General features: G+C 34.2%; 1 protein-coding gene across 1 annotated transcript in view; it reads left to right on the forward strand.

The window, feature by feature from the left end:
• cttnbp2nla (CTTNBP2 N-terminal like a) overlaps positions 1 to 27,500 on the forward strand; it is a 63,295-nt gene that overhangs the window by 23,809 nt on the left and 11,986 nt on the right. Inside the window, exons 3-4 of the mRNA XM_061889306.1 lie at positions 26,261 to 26,497; positions 26,602 to 26,709. Coding sequence (XP_061745290.1) covers positions 26,261 to 26,497; positions 26,602 to 26,709 — 345 coding nt within the window. The remainder of the gene's footprint in view (positions 1 to 26,260; positions 26,498 to 26,601; positions 26,710 to 27,500) is intronic.

Consider the following 27,500-nt stretch of genomic DNA (forward strand, 5'->3'; position numbering starts at 1 on the left):
GTTTGTAGTTTTTAATTTTCAGTCGAAGTCTACTTTCTACAACATTGTCCCCTGATAAAAACTGTCATATACTGGACGCTATCAACTTCCTGTGTTATTCTGGTAAAATACCGTGAAAGGGGAACTGCACTCTTGTTGGATTTTTGCCAATCATTCATAATCTCAAATGCAAGACAAGAACACGTTATTCTTCTTCTTTTTTTTTTGCATTCTAAGTCGTAATGTATGGCAAGTTTTAGAGTAAACTATTGCACCCATAAAGCTCTCTAAAAACACCCCAAAACTGCAAACAATTCTCCATTTACATGTCGTGACTTGAATATTAACCAAATATTAGCGGTATTGTTAATATAAGCGCTGACTTAGAGGAACTACTTTTAGCGGCGTATTGATCGCAGGTTATGCAGCTATTGACATATTGAGCCAGTGAGCTGCTGCATCCCATCTGGGTTGGTGAAAGTTATTTCTAGATTATAGAAAACCCCGTTTCCATATGAGTTTGGAAATTGTGTTAGATGTAAATATAAACGGAATACAATGATTTGTGAATATGCTACATAGACAACATATTTGATGTTCAAACTAATAAACTTTTTTTTTTTTTTTTTTGCAAATAATCATTAACTTTAGAATTTGATGCCAGCAACACGTGACGAAGAAGTTGGGAAAGGTGGCAATAAATTCTGATAAATTGAGGAATGCTCATCAAACACTTATTTATAACATCCCACAGGTGTGCAGGCTAATTGGAAACAGGTATAAAAAAAGCTTCCCAAAAAATGTTCAGTATTTCACAAGAAAGGATGGGGCGAGGTACACCCCTTTGTCCACAACTGCATGAGCAAATAGTCAAACAGTTTAAGAACAACGTTTCTCAAAGTGCAATTGCAAGAAATTTAGGGATTTCAACATCTACAGTCCATAATATCATCAAAAGGGTCAGATGATCTGGAGAAATCACACCACGTAAGCGGCATGGCAGGAAACCAACACTGAATGACCGTGACCTTCGATCCCTCAGACGGCACTGTATCAAAAACCGACATCAATCTCTAAAGGATATCACCACATGGGCTCAGGAACACTTCAGAAAACCACTGTTACTAAATACAGTTGGTCGCTAAATCTGTAAGTGCAAGTTAAAGCTCTACTATGCAAAGCGAAAGCCATTTATCAACAACATCCAGAAACGCCGCCGGCTTCTCTGGGCCCGAGATCATCTAAGATGGACTGATGCAAAGTGGAAAAGTGTTCTGTAGTGTGACGAATCCTTATTTCACATTGTTTTTGGAAATATTCGACATCGTGTCATCCGGACCAAAGGGGAAGCGAACCATCCAGACTGTTATCGACGCAAAGTTCAAAAGCCAGAATCTGTGATGGTATGGGGGTGCATTAGTGCCCAAGGCATGGGTAACTTACACTTCTGTGAAGGCACCATTAATGCTGAAAAGTACATACAGGTTTTGGAACAACATATGCTGCCATCTAAGCGTCATCTTTTTCATGGACGCCCCTGCTTATTTCAACAAGACAATGCCAAGCCACATTCAGCACATGTTACAACAGCGTGGCTTCGTAAAAAAAGAGTGCGGGTACTTTCCTGGCCCGCCTGCAGTCCAGACCTGTCTCCCATCGAAAATGTGTGGCGCATTATGAAGCGTAAAACACGACAGTGGAGACCCCGGACTGTTGAACGACTGAAACTCTACATAAAACAAGAATGGGAAAGAATTCCACTTTCAAAGCTTCAACAATTAGTTTTCTCAGTTCCCTAACGTTTATTGAGTGTTGTTAAAAGAAAAGGTGATGTAACACAGTGGTGAACATGCCCTTTCCCAACTACTTTGGCACGTGTTACACCATGAAATTCTAAGTTAATTATTATTTGCAAAAAAAAAAAAAGTTTATGAGTCTTTGTAGTGCATTCAATTGAATATGGGTTGAAAAGGATTTGCAAATCATTGTATTCCTTTTATATTTACATCTAACACAATTTCCCAACTCATATGGAAACGGCGTTTGTAAATCATGACCCTCACCTGGATAGAAGAAGCTGTGGCGAAAAACCGATAAAAGTTGGTTAACCTTGACATTCAACTTTATGCCCTGAGATGGCAAGAATGACTTAGAAAAGGAGTTATTTTTTAACTGCGTGAGGATTATGATTATTTCTTCATCTAAACGGAAAGATACGAACATCCCATCAGTCTGCATCCCAGGATGGGCAAAATAAAATAAAAAACTACAGTTCCCCTTTAAGGATTTGTTTGTTAGTTTTTTTTGTGGTCCTTTTTGCTCAAATGAATTATTATCAACAGAAAAAAAAACATCATCCTGAATGCTTTCAAAAAGTACTTGTAGTCAACGTGGGTGAATAATATCTCAACCACAAATCACCATGGCGACGCACTGTCCCCTTTAAAGGCTCTTTGTTTTCATTCCAGGATGGAGTGAAAGCATCGACTAAAAGGTTCATCATATCTTTTTATGCCATCCTCAGTATTTGCGTTTGCAGAACTATCGATGAAATCCTAAAAATACTGCCGCGTTTTTTTTCCCTTTCCTTTTAATGACTCACTCTTGCAGCTTCTCACTTCTCGGATTTTCTGTACTTTGAAACAGAAGTTGATGGGTTTTTTTTGCGTTTTTTTTTTCTTTTCCTTCCCTTGGCAACGCTTTGTATTTGGCCGACAATTCTGCAGGGGCTACTGTGAAAGAATTAAGAGCTCTGGCCGTCACGTCACAGGACTAGTTTTATTTACATCACCATGTTGCATCAGCTTAAAAGAAATGCACTAGTGTCAACTTCAAGGCTTTAGACTAGTTTACTGCACCTTTTAATTACACAGACATTAAAGGATACAAAACAAAACTATTATAATGCGCCATACGTTCTCTTTAAAAGTCTATGGTCGGCCATAAGAAAAAAACAAGTTCCTGATTTACAGTATTTAGCGATATCCAACTACCTAATTAACTTTCCATCGTCCTGCACTCTTTAGCGGATCAGCCATTGCCTCCTTCCTTCCTATAAATTCAAAACCTTGCAGCACTTCATTTCACAATGTTTGCTTTCTGCTAGGAATGTAGCTGAGTGACTGTGGGGAGGGGGCGTGGCCTGCGGACCTGCAGCGATGCGGTGTGTGTCAGGATCGGCTGCGAGATTAGTGACAGATGTGTAGATGACACAGCTGTGACTGATTGTCTGATCACCTGTCGCTCTGTTAAGGGCAGCAGTCGGGAAGGAGAGGAGGTTGTTGATGGTGGAGAACGAGCAAGAAACTTTAACATGGCCGAAAAGCACAAATTATTGAATAATAAATCATTGTTCACAAAGATGTCCGTCATTGGCGGTCCTGAGAACCCCTCCAAAGTGAGCAACAAGTATTTAGCTTCCGTGTTTTCACTTGTCAGCGCTGCAAAATCAGAGTCATAACTAGGTGTTTCCCGATCTAGTATTGATATCAAATATTATTAAGATATCAGCAAAAAAAAATCTGCTCGTATCGGCTTGCCTTTGGAATGTCCGATACAAGCGCATTTACTCGAAAGCCAGTTTACTAAATATCCTCCGAGCACACGAGGTTGGTCTTTTCTTGTATTTTACTATAGGCGTTTACAAAAGGTACACAGCAGCTACACAACAGCTAAGCACACAGTAGCACAGAAGCTAGACACTTGTAATAAGTCTACTTAATTAAACAAGCATTTTGCAAGTGTCAAATATGTCACATTGAGTTGTTGACAAACCCCTAGATGCAGATAAGGCGGCAGGCATTTTGAAGGTAAACATGATTGAATTAAAATACTAGAACAAGAACAGACAAAAGGGTACAAACAAAAGGTGTGCACGAAGCGGGTAACAAACTTGGCTATGAACAAACAAACTGGAAGCAGGGAACAAAAGACAGTAAGCTACAAACAGCTACCAAATATAGCTTACCGCTACACTGCATTGACATGACCAGTAGGAACTACAAGTAGAACTGACATTGACACGACAATAATCCAGCACTGACTGGAAGAGAAAACAGGTCTAAATAGGAATCGGGCTGATTGACACCAGGTGTGGCCAGGTGCCAATCAGCCGCAGCTAAGGGTACACAGCACTCAGGGAAACTGAAAAAAAATACGAGTGCTGACAGTAACTAAAGACCGGAAATACTACACACACAGAGAGCAAAAACTAAAACACAACCAAACTGTCAGGGGCAAGCCTGACAAAATAATTATAGTTACATATTACCCGGGTATCCACAAAGTTTTAAAATGTCTTAAATCCAGCTATTTGAATTTAAAGTTGTAAAATATCTAGAATTTTCTTAAAATCTCTTGAAAGGTCCTAAATATCTACTAGCGTTAATTCTATTTAAAACAGGCCATGCACAGTGTAAAACTTCTTGTATCCTGTTTGAACTTTAAGTGACAAAGAAAACAAACGAAACATGGCGATTTATCAATGGCGGGAAAACTAGCGAGTTCGTTTTAATTTTAGCGTTCAATTAATTGACTCATTATCGGCCCAGGCCTAAACACTGGTTAATAAAGGTCAACTGCACTTTTTTATTTTTTTTATTTTGGCAATCGTTTACAATCATTATGTACAAAACCCGTTTCCATATGAGTTGGGAAATTGTGTTTGATGTAAATATAAACGGAATACAATGATTTGCAAATCCTTTTCAACCCATATTCTATTGAATGCACTAAAAAGACAAGATATTTGATGTTCAAACTCATAAACTTTATTTTATTTTTTTGGAAATATTAATTAACTTATAATTTCATGGCTGCAACGCGTGCCAAAGTAGTTGGGAAAGGGCATGTTCACCACTGTGTTACATCACCTTTTCTTTTAACAACACTCAATAAACGTTTGGGAACTGAGGAAAGTAATTGTTGAAGCTAGTTATATTGTTATTATAAGCTAACTAACTTGTGTGGCTGTGTTGACATCATCGGCTGGTGAGCTGCTTGTTTGCCTCTGTGCTCAGGAAAGTTTATTCTCGATCATAAATAATGCCTCTCACCTGTCGCTGTGAAATGAGTCTTAAATCGTGGTCGTTATGGTTTTAAAAAAAAGTTTAAAATTTTACTTGTATCAGAGACCCTTACTTACTCGTACAAAATCTCAAAGTCAGAAGCGTATTAGACAGTTTAAGTCATGGGTGTCAAACTCTGGCCCGTGGGCCAAATTTGGCCCGCCGTGTAATTTAATTTGGCCCTTAAGACAATATCAAATTAACATTAGAGCTGGCCCACCAGTATTATACAGCAGTGGTGCCGCTCTAACACCGCATTCACTGCTAATACTCTTACTTGCCAACCCTCCCGATTTTCCCAGAAGACTCCCGAATTTCAGTGCCCCTCTCGAAAATCACCCGGGGGCAACCATTCACCCGAATTTCTCCCGATTTCCACCCGGACAACACCCTGCCTTTATCGTACTCTACAACCTGTCATCATGTCCTCTTTTCCTCCCTACAAACAGCGTGCCAGCCCAGTCACATAATATATGCGGCTTTTACGCACAGAAATGAATGCAAGGCATACTTGGTCAACACCCCATACTGAAGGTGGCCGTGTAAACAACTTTAACACTGTTACAAATATGCGCCACACTGTGAACCCACACCAAACAAGAATGACAAACACATTTCGGGAGAACATTCGCAACATAAACACAACAGAAGAAATACCCAGAAACCCTTGCAGCACTAACTCTTCTGGGACGCTACATTATACACCCCCCCCCCCCCCCCGACCCCCCTGCTACCGCCATTTTTTTAATTTTCATTTTATTTAATATGCCATTGATATTCTTTTGTTTGTTTTTTGAAAGTTGATTTTGCACTGTTAAGTTATATAAGCATTGCTTGTTTTATATACGGTGTTAAAGCAAATCAGTTTAGCAAACTGAGCAATAATTAACGTTTTTATTATTGCACTTTCTCTGGCTACTTGAATGTTTGATTAATTCATTATTGTTATTTTATTTTCAAATGTATTATTAGCCTTTGGAAAAAGTTTATTTTGATACTTACCTCAGAGGGCTGCAAATAGAAAAGAGGCAATACATTTTTATTCAAATTTTATTTGATATGCCATTGATATTTTTTAATTATTATTATTATTTGAAACTCGATTTTGCATGTCACTATCAAGTAACATAAGCTTTGCTTGTTCAATATTCATTGCAAATCTTGTTTAGGTCCTATTAAAAGGTTAATTTGTTCAATTTTGGCCCGTGGCTTTATTCAGTTTTTAAATTTTGGCCCACTCTGTATTTGAGTTTGACACCCCTGGTTTAAGTGAATGAATGACTTTGGCCACCGGGTGTCGCCAAAAAACAATTGCCACTCCACTTCAACTTATAGACAGCATAAGTCCATTCCAGACGGTAAATATGAAATGTTTTTGTTTTTCATACCTTGTTTTTCATTTGACTAATATAGATAGATCTATCTTTCTATTTATCTATAGATAGATAGATAGTACTTCATTGATTCCTTCAGGAGAGTTCCCAACCAGCTAATGCAACAAAATGGTGTTCTTATCTATACTGTAAAGTTCCCATTTGAATATAAAATGAAGTCTAAGTTGGAGTCGAAGTCGAAGTTTTTTCCCCAGGTGCAGGTCATCGTGCAAAATCCTAACAAATGCCATATCAGCAGAAAAAAAACACGAATTACTTTAGTTTGTCTGTGTCTTTTCCGAGTTGTTCAAATTAGAGACTCCTCCCATTCCCACCAAAGACTGTTTTCAGTGCTGGACTCTAGAACGAGGTTCCGCAGCCTCCGTAGCAGAATCTCCAGGTTCTGTAACAGTTTCTTCCCTCAGGCCATAGGACTCTTGAGATATTATGATGTGTTCAAGGAAGAAACTGTTACAATGCAGGAAAAAAGAGCAATAAGGTGCAGATACAAGTAAATAGATTACTGTACAGTAGGGGTGTAACGGTACACAAACATTTCGGTTCGGTACGTACCTCGGTTCAGAGGTCACGGTTCGGTTCTTTTTCGGTACAGTAAGAAAACAACAACATTTTAATTTTTTGATTATTTACCAAATTTACAAAATCTTCCACCAAAAATATTTTTCTTAGTGGAATATTTGATGTGAAGTAATGGGAACCTTGGATGGGTCAATAATTCATAATAACATTGATTTTGATTCAATATTATGTTTTGAGCAATGACAGTTTGAAAGAAAAAAAAACAGCTTTTTTTTTTTTATTAGTCAAAGTTGCAACTTTTTTTAAATTACATTTAGCCTTTAAGTTTTTTTATTTCACTTTTGTTTATTTTAATAGTATTTTTGGAACGTACCGTGGGCCTTTAAAACATTAGCTTTGGGCTGCAAATGGCTTCCGGGGCACACTTTTGACACCCCTGCTATAGGTAATAAAAAATAAAATCTGATAAATCTATCGATAAAAAGCAGAGCCTGAAGACGCATGCGCGTTTATCATAACTCTCTCGCTCTCTCTGTCCCTGCCCCTCCCTCTCGAATGCTGCTGCATGCACAATTTGTTTTGTTTTTAACCCCTTCTCAACCCTGAACTTACATTGAAAATACAGGCAACTCTAACTTAAAATGCCGGACATTTGAGGCATTTAAGAAAAGAGGAGGTATGGTCAGTTTATCGTAGCCCGGTTGCTGCTAGCATGCCGTGTGTTGTGCCTCGGTGTGAATTGTTTACATAACGTGCGGTACGCTACTTAAAATGTCCGTGTGGAAACTGGTTCGGTACACCTCCGAACCGAAACCCCCGTACCGAAACGGTTCAATACAAATACACGTACCGTTACACCCCTACTGTACAGATAAACATATATTTCACTTTTGCATATGCATTCACGTTTATGGATGTATGTTATATTGTCCTTTATATTCCAGCGATTTAATCCGTTTTGGGGGGGAATTGAGGGGGATTATTATGATGCGTTCAAGAGTCTTATGGCCTGAAGGAAGGAACTGTTACAGAGCCTTGAGGTTCTGCTACGGAGGCTGTGGAACCTCTTTCTAGAGTCCAGCAGTGAAAACAGTCCTAAGTGGGGGTGGGAGGAGTCTACAGATTTTCTGAGCCCTGGTCAGGCAGCGGCTTTTTGCGGTTTCCTGTATATAAATTGGCCCTAGTGTGTGAATGTTGTCTGTCTATCTGTGTTGGCCCTGCGATGAGGTGGCGACTTGTCCAGGGTGTACCCCGCCTTCTGCCCGATTGTAGCTGAGATAGGCGCCAGCGCCCCCCGCGACCCCGAAAGGGAATAAGCGGTAGAAAATGGATGGATGGATGTATAGGAGGTAGGAGATCGGCTGATTTGCAGCAATAAATCAGCCCCTGTGTGTGAATGTTGTCGGTTTATCAGTGTCAACATTTGTTGAAGTGGCGACTTGTCCAGGGTGTACCTGGAGTGCAGCTGTAATAGGCTCCACCGACCCTGAAAAGGGACAGACAGTAGAAAATTGCCCGCATGCATGACGTCATTTTCTGGGACTCTATTGGACTGTTTAGAATGAAGATATCCAACATTTTCACTGCTGAATGCACACATTGTACTGGGAGCCAAGCAAGATGCCTTTTCATCACGTAAAAAGCATGCGTATTACAACTGGAATGTTAAAGTCGATATGATGTCATGAATAAGCCCTCAAGGCTTTGTGCAGCCTTTCATGTTGTTTCCTGGAATCCTCGGCATCTTTTGCAGGAGTGAAAGATGGACAAAGACGCAAACAAAAAAAGTATTCGTGTTATCTGCAGCTCGTCGCCAAGCCACGAAGGCCTGGGAGACAAAAACAGTCGTATAGGTGATGACGATTCTAGGGGGCCCACAGCCTGCTAGGGTCCACACTTATCCCCCAGTAGGATCTATGACAGGGGTCGGGAACCTTTTTGGCTGAGAGAGCCATGAAAACCAAATATTTTAAAGTGTATTACCGTGAGAGCCATATAATAATTTTCAACACTGAATACAACTAAATCCATGCATTTTTTAAGTAAGACCAACATTTTTAGAATATATCCATCCATCCATTTTTTACCGCTTATTCCCTTTTGGGTTCGCGGGGGGCGCTGGCGCCTATCTCAGCTACAATCGGGCGGAAGGCGATGTACACCCTGGACAAGTCGCCACCTCTTCGCAGGGCCAACACAGATAGACAGACAACATTCACACACTAGGGCCAATTTAGTGTTGCCAATCAACCTATCCCCAGGTGCATGTCTTTGGAAGTGGGAGGAAGCCGGAGTACCCGGAGGGAACCCACACATTCACGGGGAGGACATGCAAACTCCACACAGAAAGATCCCGATCCTGGATTTGAACCCAGGACTGCAGGACCTTCGTATTGTGAGGCAGACGCACTAACCCCTCTGCCACAGTGAAGCCCTTTTTAGAATATAATAAGTCTTAATTTCTTTTTATAACATTTTTATTTTGAAGCTAACCAATAATAAATAAAATACTTCTTACCATTGATGCGACTTCTTGAACAGGTGCGGTAGAAAACGGATGGATTAAAATGCTTAAGAATGTTTTATATTTTGAACGTTATTTTAACATGCGACATCTTGCGCCTGTTATCCAAGATGTCCTGTTGCAAGGTGGGGTTTTTAATTTTCTAACAATACTTGTTCCTTTTTAAAACTTGTATGACAGAGAACAATGCTTTAACGGTCATACTAATTATTTCCAGTCATAGTGACATTGTTCGGTGATTTTTTTTTATAAATAGTTTTAGTTCCTCGTTCATTTTTTCCCGCTGTTTCTTTCGCGAAATTAGTGCAATGCGAATGTATATCCGCATTAAAGTATAATTCTCAGGCCTTTTTCTATGATTTGTTTTAGAATGTGGGGGGCGGCATAGCTCGGTTGGTAGAGTGGCCGTGCCAGCAACTTGAGGGTTCCGGGTTTCATTCCCTCTTCAGCCATCCTAGTCACTGCCGTTGTGTCCTTGGGCAAGACCCTTTACCCACCTGCTCCCAGTGCCACCCACACTGGTTTAAATTTAACTTAGATATTGGGTTTCCCTATGTAAAGAGCTTTGAGTCACTCGAGAAAAGCCCTATATAAATATAATTCATTTCACTTCACTATTTTTAACACTGTGATTACCAGTGGAATTATTCATTACTTATAGTATCAAGCAATGCCAGCTAAGATGTATCTGAGAGCCAGATCCAGTCATCAAAAGAGCCACGTCGGGCTCTAGAGCCATAGGTTCCCTACCCCTGCTCTATGACAAAATGATTATGCATACACTGAATAATATATGTTCATACAAATGAATCCGAATTAAAACGAAGCCACAAGTCATGCATTATTCTAATTTTAATCATTTCAGTAACCCCTTTCTCAAAAGATTGTTTGGCCCACACCGCGGTTTCGTTCCCGAGCAGGCATAAAAAAAAAACTGATGAGTGAGCAAAACTACCGAGGTTTCAAACAATTAACCTACTTGTTCATTTATTTAATGCAGGGGTGTCAAACGTAAGGCCTGAGGGCCGGATCAGCCCGCAAACAGGTTTTATCCAACCCGCTGAATGAGTTTGCCAAGTATAAAAATGAGCCGAAATTTGTGAATGAAAGAAACCGCAATTCTAAACGTGTCCACTAAATGTCGCAATAGCATTTCTTTGTATCTTTGTAGATCAGGGGTAGGGAACCTATGCATGTGTGGCTCTTTTGATGACTGCATCTGGCTCTCAAGATAAATCTTAGCTGACATTGCTTAACACGATAAGTAATGAACAATTCATCCAACGCCTTTGACGCGAATCCCTTAGGGGTGATGGACGGCCGGGCAGTCCCTGAAGAGCTGCAGCCCGCCACCGTAGCCCCCACTCCCTCGCCTCTGTTGCAAGTCTGGAGTTGTATGTTGTAATACGTATATATGCTTTGCTCTGGAGTTTTTCCCCATAGCTGTTCTTTGACCCTAAACACTGTTTGTTTGTCTAATCAAATCAATCAGTAAATCAACAAAGTTTTATTGTACTTGGCCAATAACAATACCTAACTACGGTGGTAGTCACAGTGTCAAAATATCCGTGTTCTACCGCACCTGTTCAAGAAGTCGCATTCATGGTAAGAAGTATTGTATTTATTATTGGTTAGCTTCAGAATAACACTGGTATCAAAAATAATAAGAGACCTACAATACTCTAAAAATGTTGGTCTTACTAAAAAAAATGCAGGCATTTAGTTATATTCACTGTTAAGAAACATTATATATACATTTTAAAATATTTGGCTTTCATGGCTCTCTCAACCAAAAAGGTTCCCGACCCCTGTTGTAAATGATGCCACATATGTAAAAAAAAAAATTAATAAACCACATAATGTTAGTACACCAGTCGAGTAAAATGAGCAAACTACATAAATAACATCCGGTAATTTGATTTTTGTATATTTTTTTATCTTGATAGATTGAACATGAACACCAATGTGTTGACAGATGAACATTATCACCTAATTTATTCAGAAAATATAAATAACGACAAATAAAGATAGAATACTATTAACTGCAACATGTAAGTGTAAAAAAAACCAACAACATTATGATTTGTACCGGCGATGAGGTGGCGACTTGTCCAGGGTGTACCCCGCCGTCCGCCCGATTGTAGCTGAGATAGGCGCCAGCGCCCCCCGCAACCCCTAAAAAGGGAATAAGCGGTAGGAAATGGATGGATGATTTGTACATTTTTAAACAAAGAAAACAATCTGAAGTTGTCTTTATTTTTAAGTTATCGTGCCGTGATTTTACCAGTCCGGCCCACTTGGGAGTAGATTTTTCTCCATGTGGACCCCCGATCTAAAAAGAGTTTGACACCCCTGATTTAATATCTGAAACATTATTGACGGGGTAGACGCTGGATTCAGGGAGTGGGCCTACGTTAGCTGTCATATGGCCGTGCTACACTCTGGAAAAGTCAGCAGTTTATTGTAAAGCAACGGTATGAATGTGTTTGACACACCACTTTGCTTCGCTATGCGCCCATTCAAAGGCTGTGTTGAATTGTATTATGACGCATTCAAGTTATACTTACACGTGTGCGTTAACATTTTGGTGGACGTTCAGAAATAAAAAAGATATAAGGCATATCCTCTATTCAGCAATTTTCTTTTCTAATTTTATTGCTGCTGAATCGTATTATGACGCATTCAAGTTATACTTATACGTGTGCGTTAACATTTTGGTGGACGTTCAGAAATGAAAAATATAAGGCATATCATCTATTCAGCAATTTTCTTTTCTAATTTTATTGCTGCTGATTCGTGTTATGACACATTCAAGTTATACTTGTACGTGTGTGTTAAAATTTTGGTGGACGTTCAGAAATGATAAGTATAAGGCATATCCTCTATTCACCAATTTTCTTTTCTAATTTTATTGCTGCTGAATCGTGTTATGACGCATTCAAGTTATACTTGTACGTGTGCGTTAACATTTTGGTGGACGTTCAGAATATCCTCTATTCAGCAATTTTCTTTTCTAATTTTAGCGCGGCTGAATCGTATTGTTACGCATTCAAGTTATACTTATACGTGTGCGTTAACATTTTGGTGGATGTTCAGAAATAAAAAGTATATAAGGCATATCCTCTATTCAGCAATTTTCTTTTCTAATTTTAGTGCGGCTGAATCGTATTATGGCGCATTCAAGTTATACTTATACGTGTGCGTTAACATTTTGGTGGATGTTCAGAAATAAAAAGTATATAAGGCATATCCTCTATTCAGCAATTTTCTTTTCTAATTTTAGTGCGGCTGAATCGTATTGTTACGCATTCAAGTCATACTTATACAGTACGTGTGTGTTAACATTTTGGTGGATGTTCAGAAATTATAAGTATAAGGCATATCCTCTATTCAGCAATTTTCTTTTCTAATTTTAGTGCAGCTGAATCGTATTGTTACGCATTCAAGTTATACTTCTACAGTACGTGTGCGTTAACATTTTGGTGGATGTTCAGAAATAAAAAGTATGTAAGGCATATCCTCTATTCAGCAATTTTCTTTTCTAATTTTATTGCTGCTGAATCTTATTATGACGCATTCAAGTTATACTTATAAGTGTGCGTTAACATTTTGGTGGACTTTCAGAAATTAAAAATTTAAGGCATATCATCTATTCAGCAATTTTCTTTTCTAATTTTATTGCTGCTAAATCTTATTATGACGCATTGAAGTTATACTTACACGTGTGCGTTAACATTTTGGTGGACGTTCAGAAATTAAAAATATATAAGGCTTATCCTCTATTCAGCAATTTTCTTTTCTAATTGTATTGCTGCCGAATCGTATTATGACGCATTCAAGTTATACTTGCACGTGTGTGTTAACATTTTGGTGGACGTTCAGAAATAAAAACACGATGAGTTGAGTTTATACCAAAATAGATACATGGATGATACAACAGAGGATTGGGAGAATGTCATGTGGTCAGATGAAACCAAAATATTACTTTTTGGTATAAACTCAACTCACCGTGTTTGGAGGAAGAAGTATACTGAGTTGCATCCCAAGAACACCATACCTACTGTGAAGCATGGGGGTGGAAACATCATGCTTTGGGGCTGTTTTTCTGCTAAGGGGACAGGACGATTGATCCGTGTTAAGGAAAGAATGAATGGGGCCATGTATTGTGAGATTTTGAGCCAAAACCTCCTTCCATCAGTGAGAGCTTTGAATGATTGACCAAATACTTATTTTCCACCATAATTTACAAATAAATTCTTTAAAATTCCTACAATTTGAATTCCTGGATTTTTTTTTCACATTCTGTCTCTCACAGTTGAAGTGTACCTATGATGAAAATTACAGACCTCTGTCATCATTTTAAGTGGGAGAACTTGCACAAACGGTGGCTGACTAAATACTTTTTTGCCTTACTGTATGTCACAACACTAGAAGTATATTTCCCGAGGGGGCGTGGCTACAGGACAGAGTTTTCCACGTTTTCTGAGTTCTTTGCATGCATGTTGTAGAATTTTATATCAAATTTTCAATGCTTATAATGTTGACATGCCTGTAAATAAGGCGTTCTGCACCACTTTTTAATAGCACACGCAGTCTTAGTAAATCACACGCCCACTCCTCTTACACGCTGTTATTTTTGCACTTGCTGGTTAGCGCCTGGTTTTTGGATCCTAACAAATCAGGCCCTAAGTGTGTTTTTTTATTTTTATTTTCTAATGAACACTGGCATGACTGTGTGCTTGTGCAACTTGAAGTACCCGGAATGGAAACTCTGATCCCAGCGCTTTGCTAAAGTGTCGCATAAGCAAACTGACGGGAAGGCGAAGAGGACGTGTGGGCGGCGTTTGCAAGGACTCAGCCTATAAATGACTCATCCACTTTGTTTCAATGTCACACTTTATAAAACTGCAAGTCTCAGTGGACGTCAGACGCTGTATGAAAGAGGAGAGTTGGGAGGGGGTTTTTTCCAGTCAGTTTCAGTTTATTTCGAACATGCATACGATACAATTGCAATTTTTAAAACATCACATATTTCCAGTTGTTTTATCACAGGAAGTCCGAAAAGCAGAGCTTATTTAATCCTACCAATTTTCGTATTTTAGCAGTTCTATCCCATTTTTTTGTACCAGAATGGTGAATAAATACATGAGTAAATAAATGAATATACAATAAGTGAGTGAACAAGTATTAAATACATTAATAAATTAAATACATATATATATATATATATATATATATATGTTTTTTTTTTTTTGCAGCTGTGACAGTGTAAAAAATTAAAAAGCTATAAAAATGCTTTAAAACTACAGTAAATTTCAGTTTTACGTAATATCTGTTGCAGTGATTCTCAAGTTGTGCTACGTGGGCTCCATCTAGTGAACATTTTGCAAATATGGCATTTTACAGCATTAAATAATATTAAAAACATTTAAAAAGCTATAAAAGATGCTGTAAAGACCACAGTAAATTACAGTTTTACGTAAAATCTGTTGCAGTGATTCTCAAGTTGTGCTATGTGGGCTCCATCTCGTGAACATTTTGCAATTATGCCATTTTACAGCATTAAACATTATTAAAAACATTTAAAAAGCTATAAAAAATGCTGTAAAAACCACAGTAAATTTCAGTTTCACATAAAATTTGTTGCAGTGATTCTCAAATTGTACTACGTGGGCTCCATCTAGTGAACATTTTGGGAATATGCCATTTTACAGCACTAAATATTATTAAAATCATTTTAAAAACTATAGCAAATGCTGTAAAACGCACAGTAAATTTCAGGTTTACCGTCAAATCTGTTGCAGTTATTCTCAAATTGTACTACGTGGGCTCCATCTAGTGAACATTTTGGAAATATGCCATTTTACAGCATTAAATATTATTAAAAACATTTAAAAAGCTATAAAAGATGCTGTAAAAACCACAGTAAATTACAGTTTTATGTCAAATCTGTTGCAGTGATTCTCAAGTTGTGCAATGTGGGCTCCATCTAGTGAACATTTTGCAAATATGCCATTTTACAGAATTAAATATTGTTAAAAACATTTAAAAAGCTATAAAAGATGCTGTAAAAACCACAGTAAATTTCAGTTTTACCGTAAAATCTGTTGCAGTGATTCTCAAATTGTGCTATGTGGGCTCCATCTAGTGAACATTTTGAAAATATGCCATTTTACAGAATTAAATATTATTAAAAACATTTAATGAGTTATAAAAAAATGCTGTAAAAAACACAGTAAAATTTCAGTTTTACGTAAAATCTGTTGCAGTGATTCTCAAATTGTGCTACGTGGCTCCATCTAGTGAATATTTTGCAAATATGCCATTTTACAGAATTACATTTTGTTAAAAAAATGTAAAAAGTTATAAAAAATGCTGTAAAAACCACAGTAAATTTCAGTTTTACGTCCAATCTGTTGCAGTAATTCTCAAATTGTGCTACGTGGGCTCCATCTAGTGAACATTTTGCAAATATGACATTTTACAGTTAAATATTATTAAAATCATTTAAAAAGCTATAAAAGATGCTGTAAAAACCACAGTAAATTTCAGTTTTACGTAAAATCTGTTGCAGTGATTTTCAAATTGTGCTACGTGGGCTCCATCTAGTGAACATTTTGCAAATATGCCATTTTACAGCATTAAATAATATTAAAAATATTTTAAAAGCATAAAAGATGCTTTAAAGACCACAGTAAATTACAGTTTTACGTCAAATCTGTTGCAGTGATTCTCAAGTTGTGCTACGTGGGCTCCATCTAGTGAACATTTTGCAAATATGCCATTTTACAGTATTGAATATTATTTAAAAAATTTAAAAAGCTATAAAAAATGCTGTAAAAACCACAGTAAATTTCAGTTTTACCGTAAAATCTGTTGCAGTGATTCTCAAATTGTGCTATGTGGGCTCCATCTAGTAAACATTTTGATAATATGCCATTTTACAGCATTATATATTCTTAATTTTTTTTTAAGAAGCTATAAAAAATGCTGCAAAAACCACAGTAAATTTCAGTTTTACCTAAAATCTGTTGCAATGATTCTCAGGTTGTGCTACATGGGCTCCATCTAGTGAACATTTTGCATATATGCCATTTTATAGCGTTAAATATTATTAAAAACATTTAAAAAGCTATAAAAGATGCTGTAAAAACCACAGTAAATTTCAGTTTTACCGTAAAATCTGTTGCAGTGATTCTCAAATTGTGCTATGTGGGCTCCATCTAGTGAACATTTGGATAATATGCCATTTTACAGCATTATATATTCTTAATTTTTTTTAAGAAGCTATAAAAAATGCTGCAAAAACCACAGTAAATTTCAGTTTTACCTAAAATCTGTTGCAATGATTCTCAGGTTGTGCTACATGGGCTCCATCTAGTGAACATTTTGCAAATATGCCATTTTACAGTATTAAATATTATTTAAAAAATTTAAAAAGCTATAAAAAATGCTGTAAAAACCACAGTAAATTTCAGTTTTACCGTAAAATCTGTTGCAGTGATTCTCAAATTGTGCTATGTGGGCTCCATCTAGTGAACATTTGGATAATATGCCATTTTACAGCATTATATATTCTTAATTTTTTTTAAGAAGCTATAAAAAATGCTGCAAAAACCACAGTAAATTTCAGTTTTACCTAAAATCTGTTGCAATGATTCTCAGGTTGTGCTACATGGGCTCCATCCAGTGAACATTTTGCAAATATGCCATTTTACAGTATTAAATATTATTTAAAAAATTTAAAAAGCTATAAAAAATGCTGTAAAAACCACAGTAAATTTCAGTTTTACCGTAAAATCTGTTGCAGTGATTCTCAAATTGTGCTATGTGGGCTCCATCTAGTGAACATTTTGATAATATGCCATTTTACAGCATTATATATTCTTAATTTTTTTTTAAGAAGCTATAAAAAATGCTGCAAAAACCACAGTAAATTTCAGTTTTACCTAAAATCGGTTGCAATGATTCTCAGGTTGTGCTACATGGGCTCCATCTAGTGAACATTTTGCAAATATGCCATTTTATAGCATTAAATATTATTAAAAACATTTAAAAAGCTATAAAAGATGCTGTAAAAACCACAGTAAATTTCAGTTTTACCGTAAAATCTGTTGCAGTGATTCTCAAATTGTGCTATGTGGGCTCCATCTAGTGAACATTTGGATAATATGCCATTTTACAGCATTATATATTCTTAATTTTTTTTAAGAAGCTATAAAAAATGCTGCAAAAACCACAGTAAATTTCAGTTTTACCTAAAATCTGTTGCAATGATTCTCAGGTTGTGCTACATGGGCTCCATCTAGTGAACATTTTGCAAATATGCCATTTTACAGTATTAAATATTATTTAAAAAATTTAAAAAGCTATAAAAAATGCTGTAAAAACCACAGTAAATTTCAGTTTTACCGTAAAATCTGTTGCAGTGATTCTCAAATTGTGCTATGTGGGCTCCATCTAGTGAACATTTGGATAATATGCCATTTTACAGCATTATATATTCTTAATTTTTTTTTAAGAAGCTATAAAAAATGCTGCAAAAACCACAGTAAATTTCAGTTTTACCTAAAATCTGTTGCAATGATTCTCAGGTTGTGCTACATGGGCTCCATCCAGTGAACATTTTGCAAATATGCCATTTTACAGTATTAAATATTATTTAAAAAATTTAAAAAGCTATAAAAAATGCTGTAAAAACCACAGTAAATTTCAGTTTTACCGTAAAATCTGTTGCAGTGATTCTCAAATTGTGCTATGTGGGCTCCATCTAGTGAACATTTTGATAATATGCCATTTTACAGCATTATATATTCTTAATTTTTTTTTAAGAAGCTATAAAAAATGCTGCAAAAACCACAGTAAATTTCAGTTTTACCTAAAATCGGTTGCAATGATTCTCAGGTTGTGCTACATGGGCTCCATCTAGTGAACATTTTGCAAATATGCCATTTTATAGCATTAAATATTATTAAAAACATTTAAAAAGCTATAAAAGATGCTGTAAAAACCACAGTAAATTTCAGTTTTACCGTAAAATCTGTTGCAGTGATTCTCAAATTGTGCTACGTGGGCTCCATCTAGTGAACATTTTGCAATTATGCCATTTTACAGAATTATGTATTCTTACATTTTTTTAAAGAAGCTATAAAAAATGCTGCAAAAACCACAGTAAATTTCAGTTTTACCGTAAAATCTGTTGCAGTGATTCTAAAATTGTGCTACGTGGGCTCCATCTAGTGAACATTTTGCAAATATGCCATTTTATAGCATTAAATATTATTAAAAACATTTAAAAAGCTATAAAAGATGCTGTAAAAACCACAGTAAATTTCAGTTTTACCGTAAAATCTGTTGCAGTGATTCTAAAATTGTGCTATGTGGGCTCCATCTAGTGAACATTTTGCAAATATGCCACTTTACAGAATTGAATATTTATAAAAGTTTTGAAAAAGCTATAAAAAATGCTGTAAAAACCACAGTAAACTTCAGTTTTTACCATAAATTCTGTTGCAGTGATTCTCAAATTGTGCTACGTGGGCTCCATCTAGTGGCACGCCAAAAAATCACTTCATTCATTGTGAGAATGTTGTTTCAGTAGAATTGTGACTAAATATTTTAAGAAAAAAGTAGTATTCTTTAAGTCAAATATATTTTTGAAAATAGTCATATTTTGTTAGAAAAAAGTTGCAATATTGTAAGAAAAGGTTTTCAATTTTCAGGAATATTCTAGGAATGTTTTTTAGTTGTCAAAACGAAATATGTAATTTTACAGGATTAAAGTCACAATATTATCAAATAAATATTTTTATTTTACAACCAAAAATATGCTATTTTACAGCATTAATGTTAAATTTATTCAGTTTTTAAAGTAAATAATAAAACCAATTATCCTGATAATAGAATTGCATTTATGTCCAAATATTGGGCTCTTTTTTTAAGGAATAAGTTAAAAACATTTATGAAAATAGTATGCCATTTTCATGGTTAAGTCCATCCATCCATCCATTTTCTACTGCTTATTCCCTTTCTGGGGTCGCAGGGGGCGCTGGTTAAGTATTTTTATTACAACAATTTTAGAAAGAAATGTTGCAAAATTGAGAGAACAAGTGTTCATATATATTTTAGGCATATTCTGAGAATTGTTTTTATTTAGAAAACAAAAATGTAATTTTACAAGATTTAAGTCACAATGTCATAAAATCAAGCTTGTTTTGTTTGTTTGTTTTAGGAAAAAGTGATTAATATTGTGAGAAAAAAGTTGTCATTGTACAATAATTGTCATATTTTTTGCAAACAAAAGTAAAAATTTTACGAGAAAAATATGCCATTTTACAGCATTTAAGTTAAATGTATTTACTTCTTAAAGTACAAAATTTGAAAAAACGTCCTGATAATAGAATTGCATTTCAGTCCAAATATTGGGTTGTTTTTTTAAGTAAAAAGTTTTAAAAATGTTATGCAAAAAATATGACATTTTGCATAGTTCAAGTGAAATGTATATTTTGAAAAAAAGTCATAATTGTTTTTTTAGGAGGAAAAAAAAGTTGCAATATTGTGAGAAAAAGTGTTCATATAATTTTGTAGGCTTGTTCTGAGAATTGTTTTTGTTCACAAAACAAAATATGTCATTTTACAAGATTAAAGTCACAATATTATCAAAATAATCATTTTTTGGGGGGGAAAAAGTGACTAATAATCCATCCATTCATTTTCTACCGCTTGTCCCTTTCGGGTTCGCGGGGTATTGTACAATAATATTGTCATAATATTTTACGAACAAAAGTGAAAATTTTACAAATATACCATTTTACAGCATTAAATATTATTCAATATATATTATATTATTAATATTTAATTTTTTTTAGGAAAAATACACTATTGGTAGAAAGTTATTCCTCACAGTTATTAGTTTAAGAAAAGTGTATTTTAAGAAAAAAGTTGTAGTTTTTTAAGTCAAATATATTTTTGAAAAAAAGTGAAAAAAGGTTTTAAATTTTTAGGAATAATCTGAGATTTTTTTTTCTAGTTTTCAAAACGAAATATTTCATTTTACAAGATTAAAGACATGATATTATCACAGAAATCTTTTATTTTACAAGAAAAATATGCCATTTTACATCAGTAAAGTTAAATGTGTTCACTTTTTTGAAGTAAATAATAAAAAAAAAAATATCCTGATAATATAATTGTATTTATGTCCAAATACTGGGCTCTTGTTTTATGGAAAAAGTTAAACATTTTTATGAAAATAGTATGCCATTTTGCATGGTTAAAGTCAAATATATAAAAAAAAATAATATATATATATATAAAAAGAACATTTGGAAAAAAAAGTTGCAAAATTGAGAGAACAAGTTTTCATTAATTATTAGGCATATTCTGAGAATTGTTTTTATTTACAAAACAAAATGTGTAATTTTACAAGATTTAAGTGACAATGTTATGAAATAAAATTTGTTTTTTTTTTTTTTTTAGGAAAAAGTGAGTAATATTGTGAGAAAAAAGTAGTCATTGTACAATAAATGTCTTAATATTTTGCAAACAAAAGTAAACATTTTATAAGAAAAATATGACATTTTACAGCATTTAAGTTAAATGTATTTACTTCTTAAAGTAAATAATTAAGAAAAAACGTCCTGATAATAGAATTGCATTTCTGTCCAAATATTGGGTTGTTTTTGTAAGATTTTTTTTTTTTTAAATGTTATGAAAAAAATATGACATTTTTCATAGTTCAAGTAAAATATATATTTTGAAAAAAAGTCATAATAGTTTTTTTTAGGAGAAAAAAAAGTTGCAATATTGTGAGAAAAAGTTTTCATATAATTTTGTAGGCTTGTTCTGAGAATTGTTTTTGTTCACAAAACAAAATCTGTCATTTTACAAGATTAAAGTCACAATATTATCAAAATAATAATTTTTTGGGGGGGAAAAGTGAGTAATATTGTGAGAGAAAAATATTGTTATTGTACAATATTCATCCATCCATTCATTTCCTACCGCTTGTCCTTTTTGGGATCGCGGGGTATTGTACAACAATTTTGTCATAATATTTTGCGAACAAAAGTGAACGTTTTACAAATATACCATTTTACAGCATTAAATATTATTCAATATATATTATATTATTATTATTTTAAACATTTTTAGGAAAAATACACTATTGTGAGTAAGTTATTCCTCACAGTTATTAGTTTAAGAAAAATGTAATTTAAGAAAAAATGTGTAGTTTTTTAAGTCAAATATATTTTTGAAAAAAAGTGAAAAAAGGTTTTCAATTTTTAGGAATAATCTGAGAATTTTTTTATAGTTTTCAAAACGAAATATGTAATTTTACAAGATTAAAGTCACAATATTATCATAGAAATATTTTATTTAACAAGGAAAATATGCCATTTTACAGCATTTAAGTTAAATGTATTTACTTCTTAAAGTAAATAATTAAGAAAAAACGTCCTGATAATAGAATTGCATTTCTGTCCAAATATTGGGTTGTTTTTTTAAGATTTTTTAAAAAAAAAATTATGAAAAAAATATGACATTTTTCATAGTTCAAGTGAAATGTATATTTTGAAAAAAAGTCATCATTGTTTTTTTAGGAGGAAAAAAAGTTGCAATATTGTGAGAAAAAGTTTTCATATAATTTTGTAGGCTTGTTCTGAGAATTGTTTTTGTTCACAAAACAAAATATGTCATTTTACAAGATTGAAGTCACAATATTATCAAAATAATCATTTTGGGGGGGGGGGGAAAGTGAGTAATAATCCATCCATTCATTTTCTACCGCTTGTCCTTTTCGGGTTTGTGGGGTATTGTACAATAAATTTGTCATAATATTTTACGAACAAAAGTGAAAATTTTACAAATATACCATTTTACAGCATTAAATATTATTCAATATATATTATATTATTAATATTAAATTTTTTTTAGGAAAAATACACTATTGGTAGAAAGTTATTCCTCACAATTATTAGTTTAAGAAAAATGTATTTTAAGAAAAAAGTTGTAATTTCTTAAGTCAAATATATTTTGAAAAAAAGTGAAAAAAGGTTTTAAATTTTTAGGAATAATCTGATTTTTTTTTTTATAGTTTTCAAAACGAAATATTTAATTTTACAAGATTAAAGACATGTTATTATCATAGAAATCTTTTATTTTACAAGAAAAATATGCCATTTTACATCAGTAAAGTTATTTACTTTTTTGAAGTAAATAATAAAAAGAAAATGTCCTAATAATATAATTGCATTTATGTCCAAATACTGGGCTCTTGTTTTAAGGAAAAAGTTAAACATTTTTATGAAAATAGTATGCCATTTTGCATGGTTAAAGTCAAATATATTAAAAAAAAAAAAAAAAAGTATTTTTATAAAAAGAAAATTTGGAAAAAAAAGTTGCAAAATTGAGAAAACACGTTTTCATTAATTATTGGGCATATTCTGAGAATTGTTTTTATTTACAAAACTAAATGTGTAATTTTACAAGATTTAAGTCACAATGTTATGAAATAAATCTTGTTTGTTTTTTTTTTTGGAAAAAGTGAGTAATATTGTGAGAAAAAAGTAGTCATTGTACAATAATTGTCTTAATATTTTGCAAACAAAAGTAAACATTTTATAAGAAAAATATGACATTTTACAGCATTTAAGTTAAATGTATTTACTTCTTAAAGTAAATAATTAAGAAAAAACGTCCTGATAATAGAATTGCATTTCTGTCCAAATATTGGGTTGTTTTTTTAAGATTTTTTTTTAAAAAATGTTATGAAAAAAATATGACATTTTTCATAGTTCAAGTAAAATATATATTTTGAAACAAAGTCATAATAGTTTTTTTAGGAGAAAAAAAAGTTGCAATATTGTGAGAAAAAGTTTTCATATAATTTTGTAGGCTTGTTCTGAAAATTGTTTTTGTTCACAAAACAAAATCTGTCATTTTACAAGATTAAAGTCACAATATTATCAAAATAATAATTTTTTGGGGGGGGAAAGTGAGTAATATTGTGAGAGAAAAAAAATTGTTCTTGTACAATATTCATCCATCCATTCATTTCCTACCGCTTGTCCTTTTTGGGATCGCAGGGTATTGTACAATAATTTTGTCATAATATTTTGCGAACAAAAGTGAACAATTTACAAATATACCATTTTACAGCATTAAATATTATTCAATATATATTATATTATTATTATTTTTTTTAAAAAAAGGAAAAATACACTATTCTGAGAAAGTTATTCCTCACAGTTATTAGTTTAAGAAAAATGTATTTTAAGAAAAAAGTTGTAGTTTTTTAAGTCAAATATATTTTTCAAAAAAAGTGAAAAAAGGTTTTCAATTTGTAGGAATAATCTGAGAATTTTTTTTATAGTTTTCAAAACGAAATATTTAATTTTACAAGATTAAAGACACGATATTATCAAATAAATATTTTATTTTACAAGAAAAATATGCCATTTTACAGCATTTAAATTAAATGTATTTACTTCTTAAAGTAAATAATTAGAAAAAACGTCCTGATAATAGAATTGCATTTCTGTCCAAATATTGGGTTGTTTTTTTAAGATTTTTTTTTTTAAATGTTATGAAAAAAATATGACATTTTTCATAGTTCAAGTAAAATATATATTTTGAAAAAAAGTCATAATAGTTTTTTTTAGGAGAAAAAAAAGTTGCAATATTGTGAGAAAAAGATTTCATATAATTTTGTAGGCTTGTTCTGAGAATTGTTTTTGTTCACAAAACAAAATCTGTCATTTTACAAGATTAAAGTCACAATATTATCAAAATAATAATTTTTGGGGGGGGGAAAGTGAGTAATATTGTGAGAGAAAAAAAATTGTTCTTGTACAATATTCATCCATCCATTCATTTCCTACCGCTTGTCCTTTTTGGGATCGCAGGGTATTGTACAATAATTTTGTCATAATATTTTGCGAACAAAAGTGAACAATTTACAAATATACCATTTTACAGCATTAAATATTATTCAATATATATTATATTATTATTATTTTTTTAAAAAAAAGGAAAAATACACTATTCTGAGAAAGTTATTCCTCACAGTTATTAGTTTAAGAAAAATGTATTTTAAGAAAAAAGTTGTAGTTTTTTAAGTCAAATATATTTTTCAAAAAAAGTGAAAAAAGGTTTTCAATTTGTAGGAATAATCTGAGAATTTTTTTTATAGTTTTCAAAACGAAATATTTAATTTTACAAGATTAAAGACACGATATTATCAAATAAATATTTTATTTTACAAGAAAAATATGCCATTTTACAGCATTTAAATTAAATGTATTTACTTCTTAAAGTAAATAATTAGAAAAAACGTCCTGATAATAGAATTGCATTTCTGTCCAAATATTGGGTTGTTTTTTTAAGATTTTTTTTTTTAAATGTTATGAAAAAAATATGACATTTTTCATAGTTCAAGTAAAATATATATTTTGAAAAAAAGTCATAATAGTTTTTTTTAGGAGAAAAAAAAGTTGCAATATTGTGAGAAAAAGATTTCATATAATTTTGTAGGCTTGTTCTGAGAATTGTTTTTGTTCACAAAACAAAATCTGTCATTTTACAAGATTAAAGTCACAATATTATCAAAATAATAATTTTTGGGGGGGGGGAAGTGAGTAATATTGTGAGAGAAAAATATTGTTATTGTACAATATTCATCCATCCATTCATTTCCTACCGCTTGTCCTTTTTGGGATCGCGGGGTATTGTACAATAATTTTGTCATAATATTTTGCGAACAAAAGTGAACAATTTACAAATATACCATTTTACAGCATTAGATATTATTCAATATATATTATATTATTATTATTTTTTAAAAATTCAGGAAAAATACACTATTGTGAGTAAGATATTCATCACAGTTATTAGTTTAAAAAAAATTATTTTATGAAAAAAGTTGTAGTTTTTTAGGTCAAATATATTTTTGAAAAAAAGTGATTTTTTTATTTTTAGGAATATTCTGAGAAATTTTTTTGTTTTCAAAACGAAATATGTAATTTTACAATATTAAAGACACGATATTATCAAATAAATATTTTATTTTACAAGAAAATATGCCATTTTACTGCAGTATAGTTAAATGTGTTCACTTTTTTGAAGTAAATAAAAAAAATTAAAATTATCCTGATTGGGGCGGCATAGCTCGGTTGGTAGAGTTGCCGTGCCAGCAACTTGAGGGTTGCAGGTTCGATTCCCACTTCCGCCATCCTAGTCACTGCCGTTGTGTCCTTGGGCAAGACACTTTACCCACCTGCTCCCAGTGCCACCCACACTGGTTTAAATGTAACTTAGATATTGGGTTTCATTATGTAAAGCGCTTTGAGTCACTAGAGAAAAGCGCTATATAAATATAATTCACTTCACTACACTTCACTGAAAATATAATTGTATAACTGTCCAAATATTGGGCTTTTTTTATCTAAATTATGCAAGTCAGTAATAATCTGTGATTTAATTTGATAATAAATACCAATATAATTGGAAAAAGAATAACACTTAGAGTATTTGATGCATTTACGAATTCATCTTGTGATCTTGGTCATGAGGGAGCTGAAGAGCGGATGTCCTTCTTTCTAATCTCTTGATCCTCTCCTGGTAAATAAGACCATTGCTCTTCCTTTCCAGCGCCCCTGGCAGCGGTCCTGCTCCGAAGACACGTGGACTCGCCACCTGTCGCTTCCCCCGCCCTGTCTTTTCAAACTTTTACCCACGCTTTGACATCCGTTTCCTCATCGTGTCTTTGTCGCCTTCAGGCTCAGCGGAAAGACCTCTTCATGCAGGAGCGCTACGGCAGGTACGACCTCAGCGACCCCTTCCTGGCCCTGCAGAGGGACGGCGAGACGGTGGGGTCCCGAGAGGGCAAGGACCAAGGCTGCACCCCGGCCACCTCCAACCCCCTGGTGGTGCTGAAGCTGGTAGTGAGCCACTGCAGGAGGATGCAGGAGAAGATGCTGACTCAGCTGGCTGCGGCCGAGAACCGCCACAGGATGGTAGGACATTTTCTACCAGCTAGATTGATGCCTGACATAAGACGGCAGAGGTCAAAGGTTCGATTCTTCTCCGAGTCTTCATCGCCGTCTTTCCTTCCTTCGAGGTCATTGCGGACCTGGAGGAGGAGAAGAGGAAGCACGCCGAGGACACGGCCGAGGGCGACGACGTCACCTACATCTTGGAGAAGGAACGGGAGCGCTTGCAGCAGCAGGTGAGGTGTTCTTCTTAAAGGCCTACTGAAAGGAGATTTTCTTATTCAAACGGGGATAGCAGGTCCGTTCTATGTGTCATACTTGATCATTTCGCGATATTGCCATATTTTTGCTGAAAGGATTTAGTAGAGAACATCCACGATAAAGTTCGCAACTTTTGGTCGCTAATAAAAAAAGCCTTGCCTTTACCGGAAGTAGCAGACGATGTGCGCGTGACGTCACGGGTTGTAGGGCTCCTCACATCCTCACATTGTTTATAATCATAGCCTCCAGCAGCAAGAGCTATTCGGACCGAGAAAGCGACAATTCCCCCAGTAATTTGAGCGAGGATGGAAGATTCGTGGATGAGGAAAGTTAGAGTGAAGCACACCAACAAAAAAAAAGGCTCCAGGCGGCGGCAGTGTGAGCGTTTCAGATGTAATTAGACACATTTATTCGGATCATTCTGGAAGATCCCTTACCTGCTTATTGTTTTAATGAGATTGTAAAGTCATACCTGGCTGCGGTGAACGCCAGTGTCTCTGAGAGAAGCCGAGGAGCCAAGATCACAGCTGCCGTTTTGAGCTGCGGGAAAAGGTCGCATAATCCACTGAAGTCTCCGGTAAGAGCCGACTTAATTTCACAATTTTCCCATCTAAAAACTTGCTGGTTGACGTAGAGAAACACGTTCGCTTGACCGCTCCGTGTTAAAGCTTCACGACAAACAAAGAAACAGCGGCTGTGTTTCGGTCGTTAAAGGCAGCTGCAATCCACCGCTTTCCACCAACAGCATTCTTCTTTGACGTCTCCA

This window comes from Nerophis ophidion, linkage group LG02, assembly GCF_033978795.1.
Source record: "Nerophis ophidion isolate RoL-2023_Sa linkage group LG02, RoL_Noph_v1.0, whole genome shotgun sequence".
In the NCBI taxonomy this organism is placed as follows: domain Eukaryota; kingdom Metazoa; phylum Chordata; class Actinopteri; order Syngnathiformes; family Syngnathidae; genus Nerophis; species Nerophis ophidion.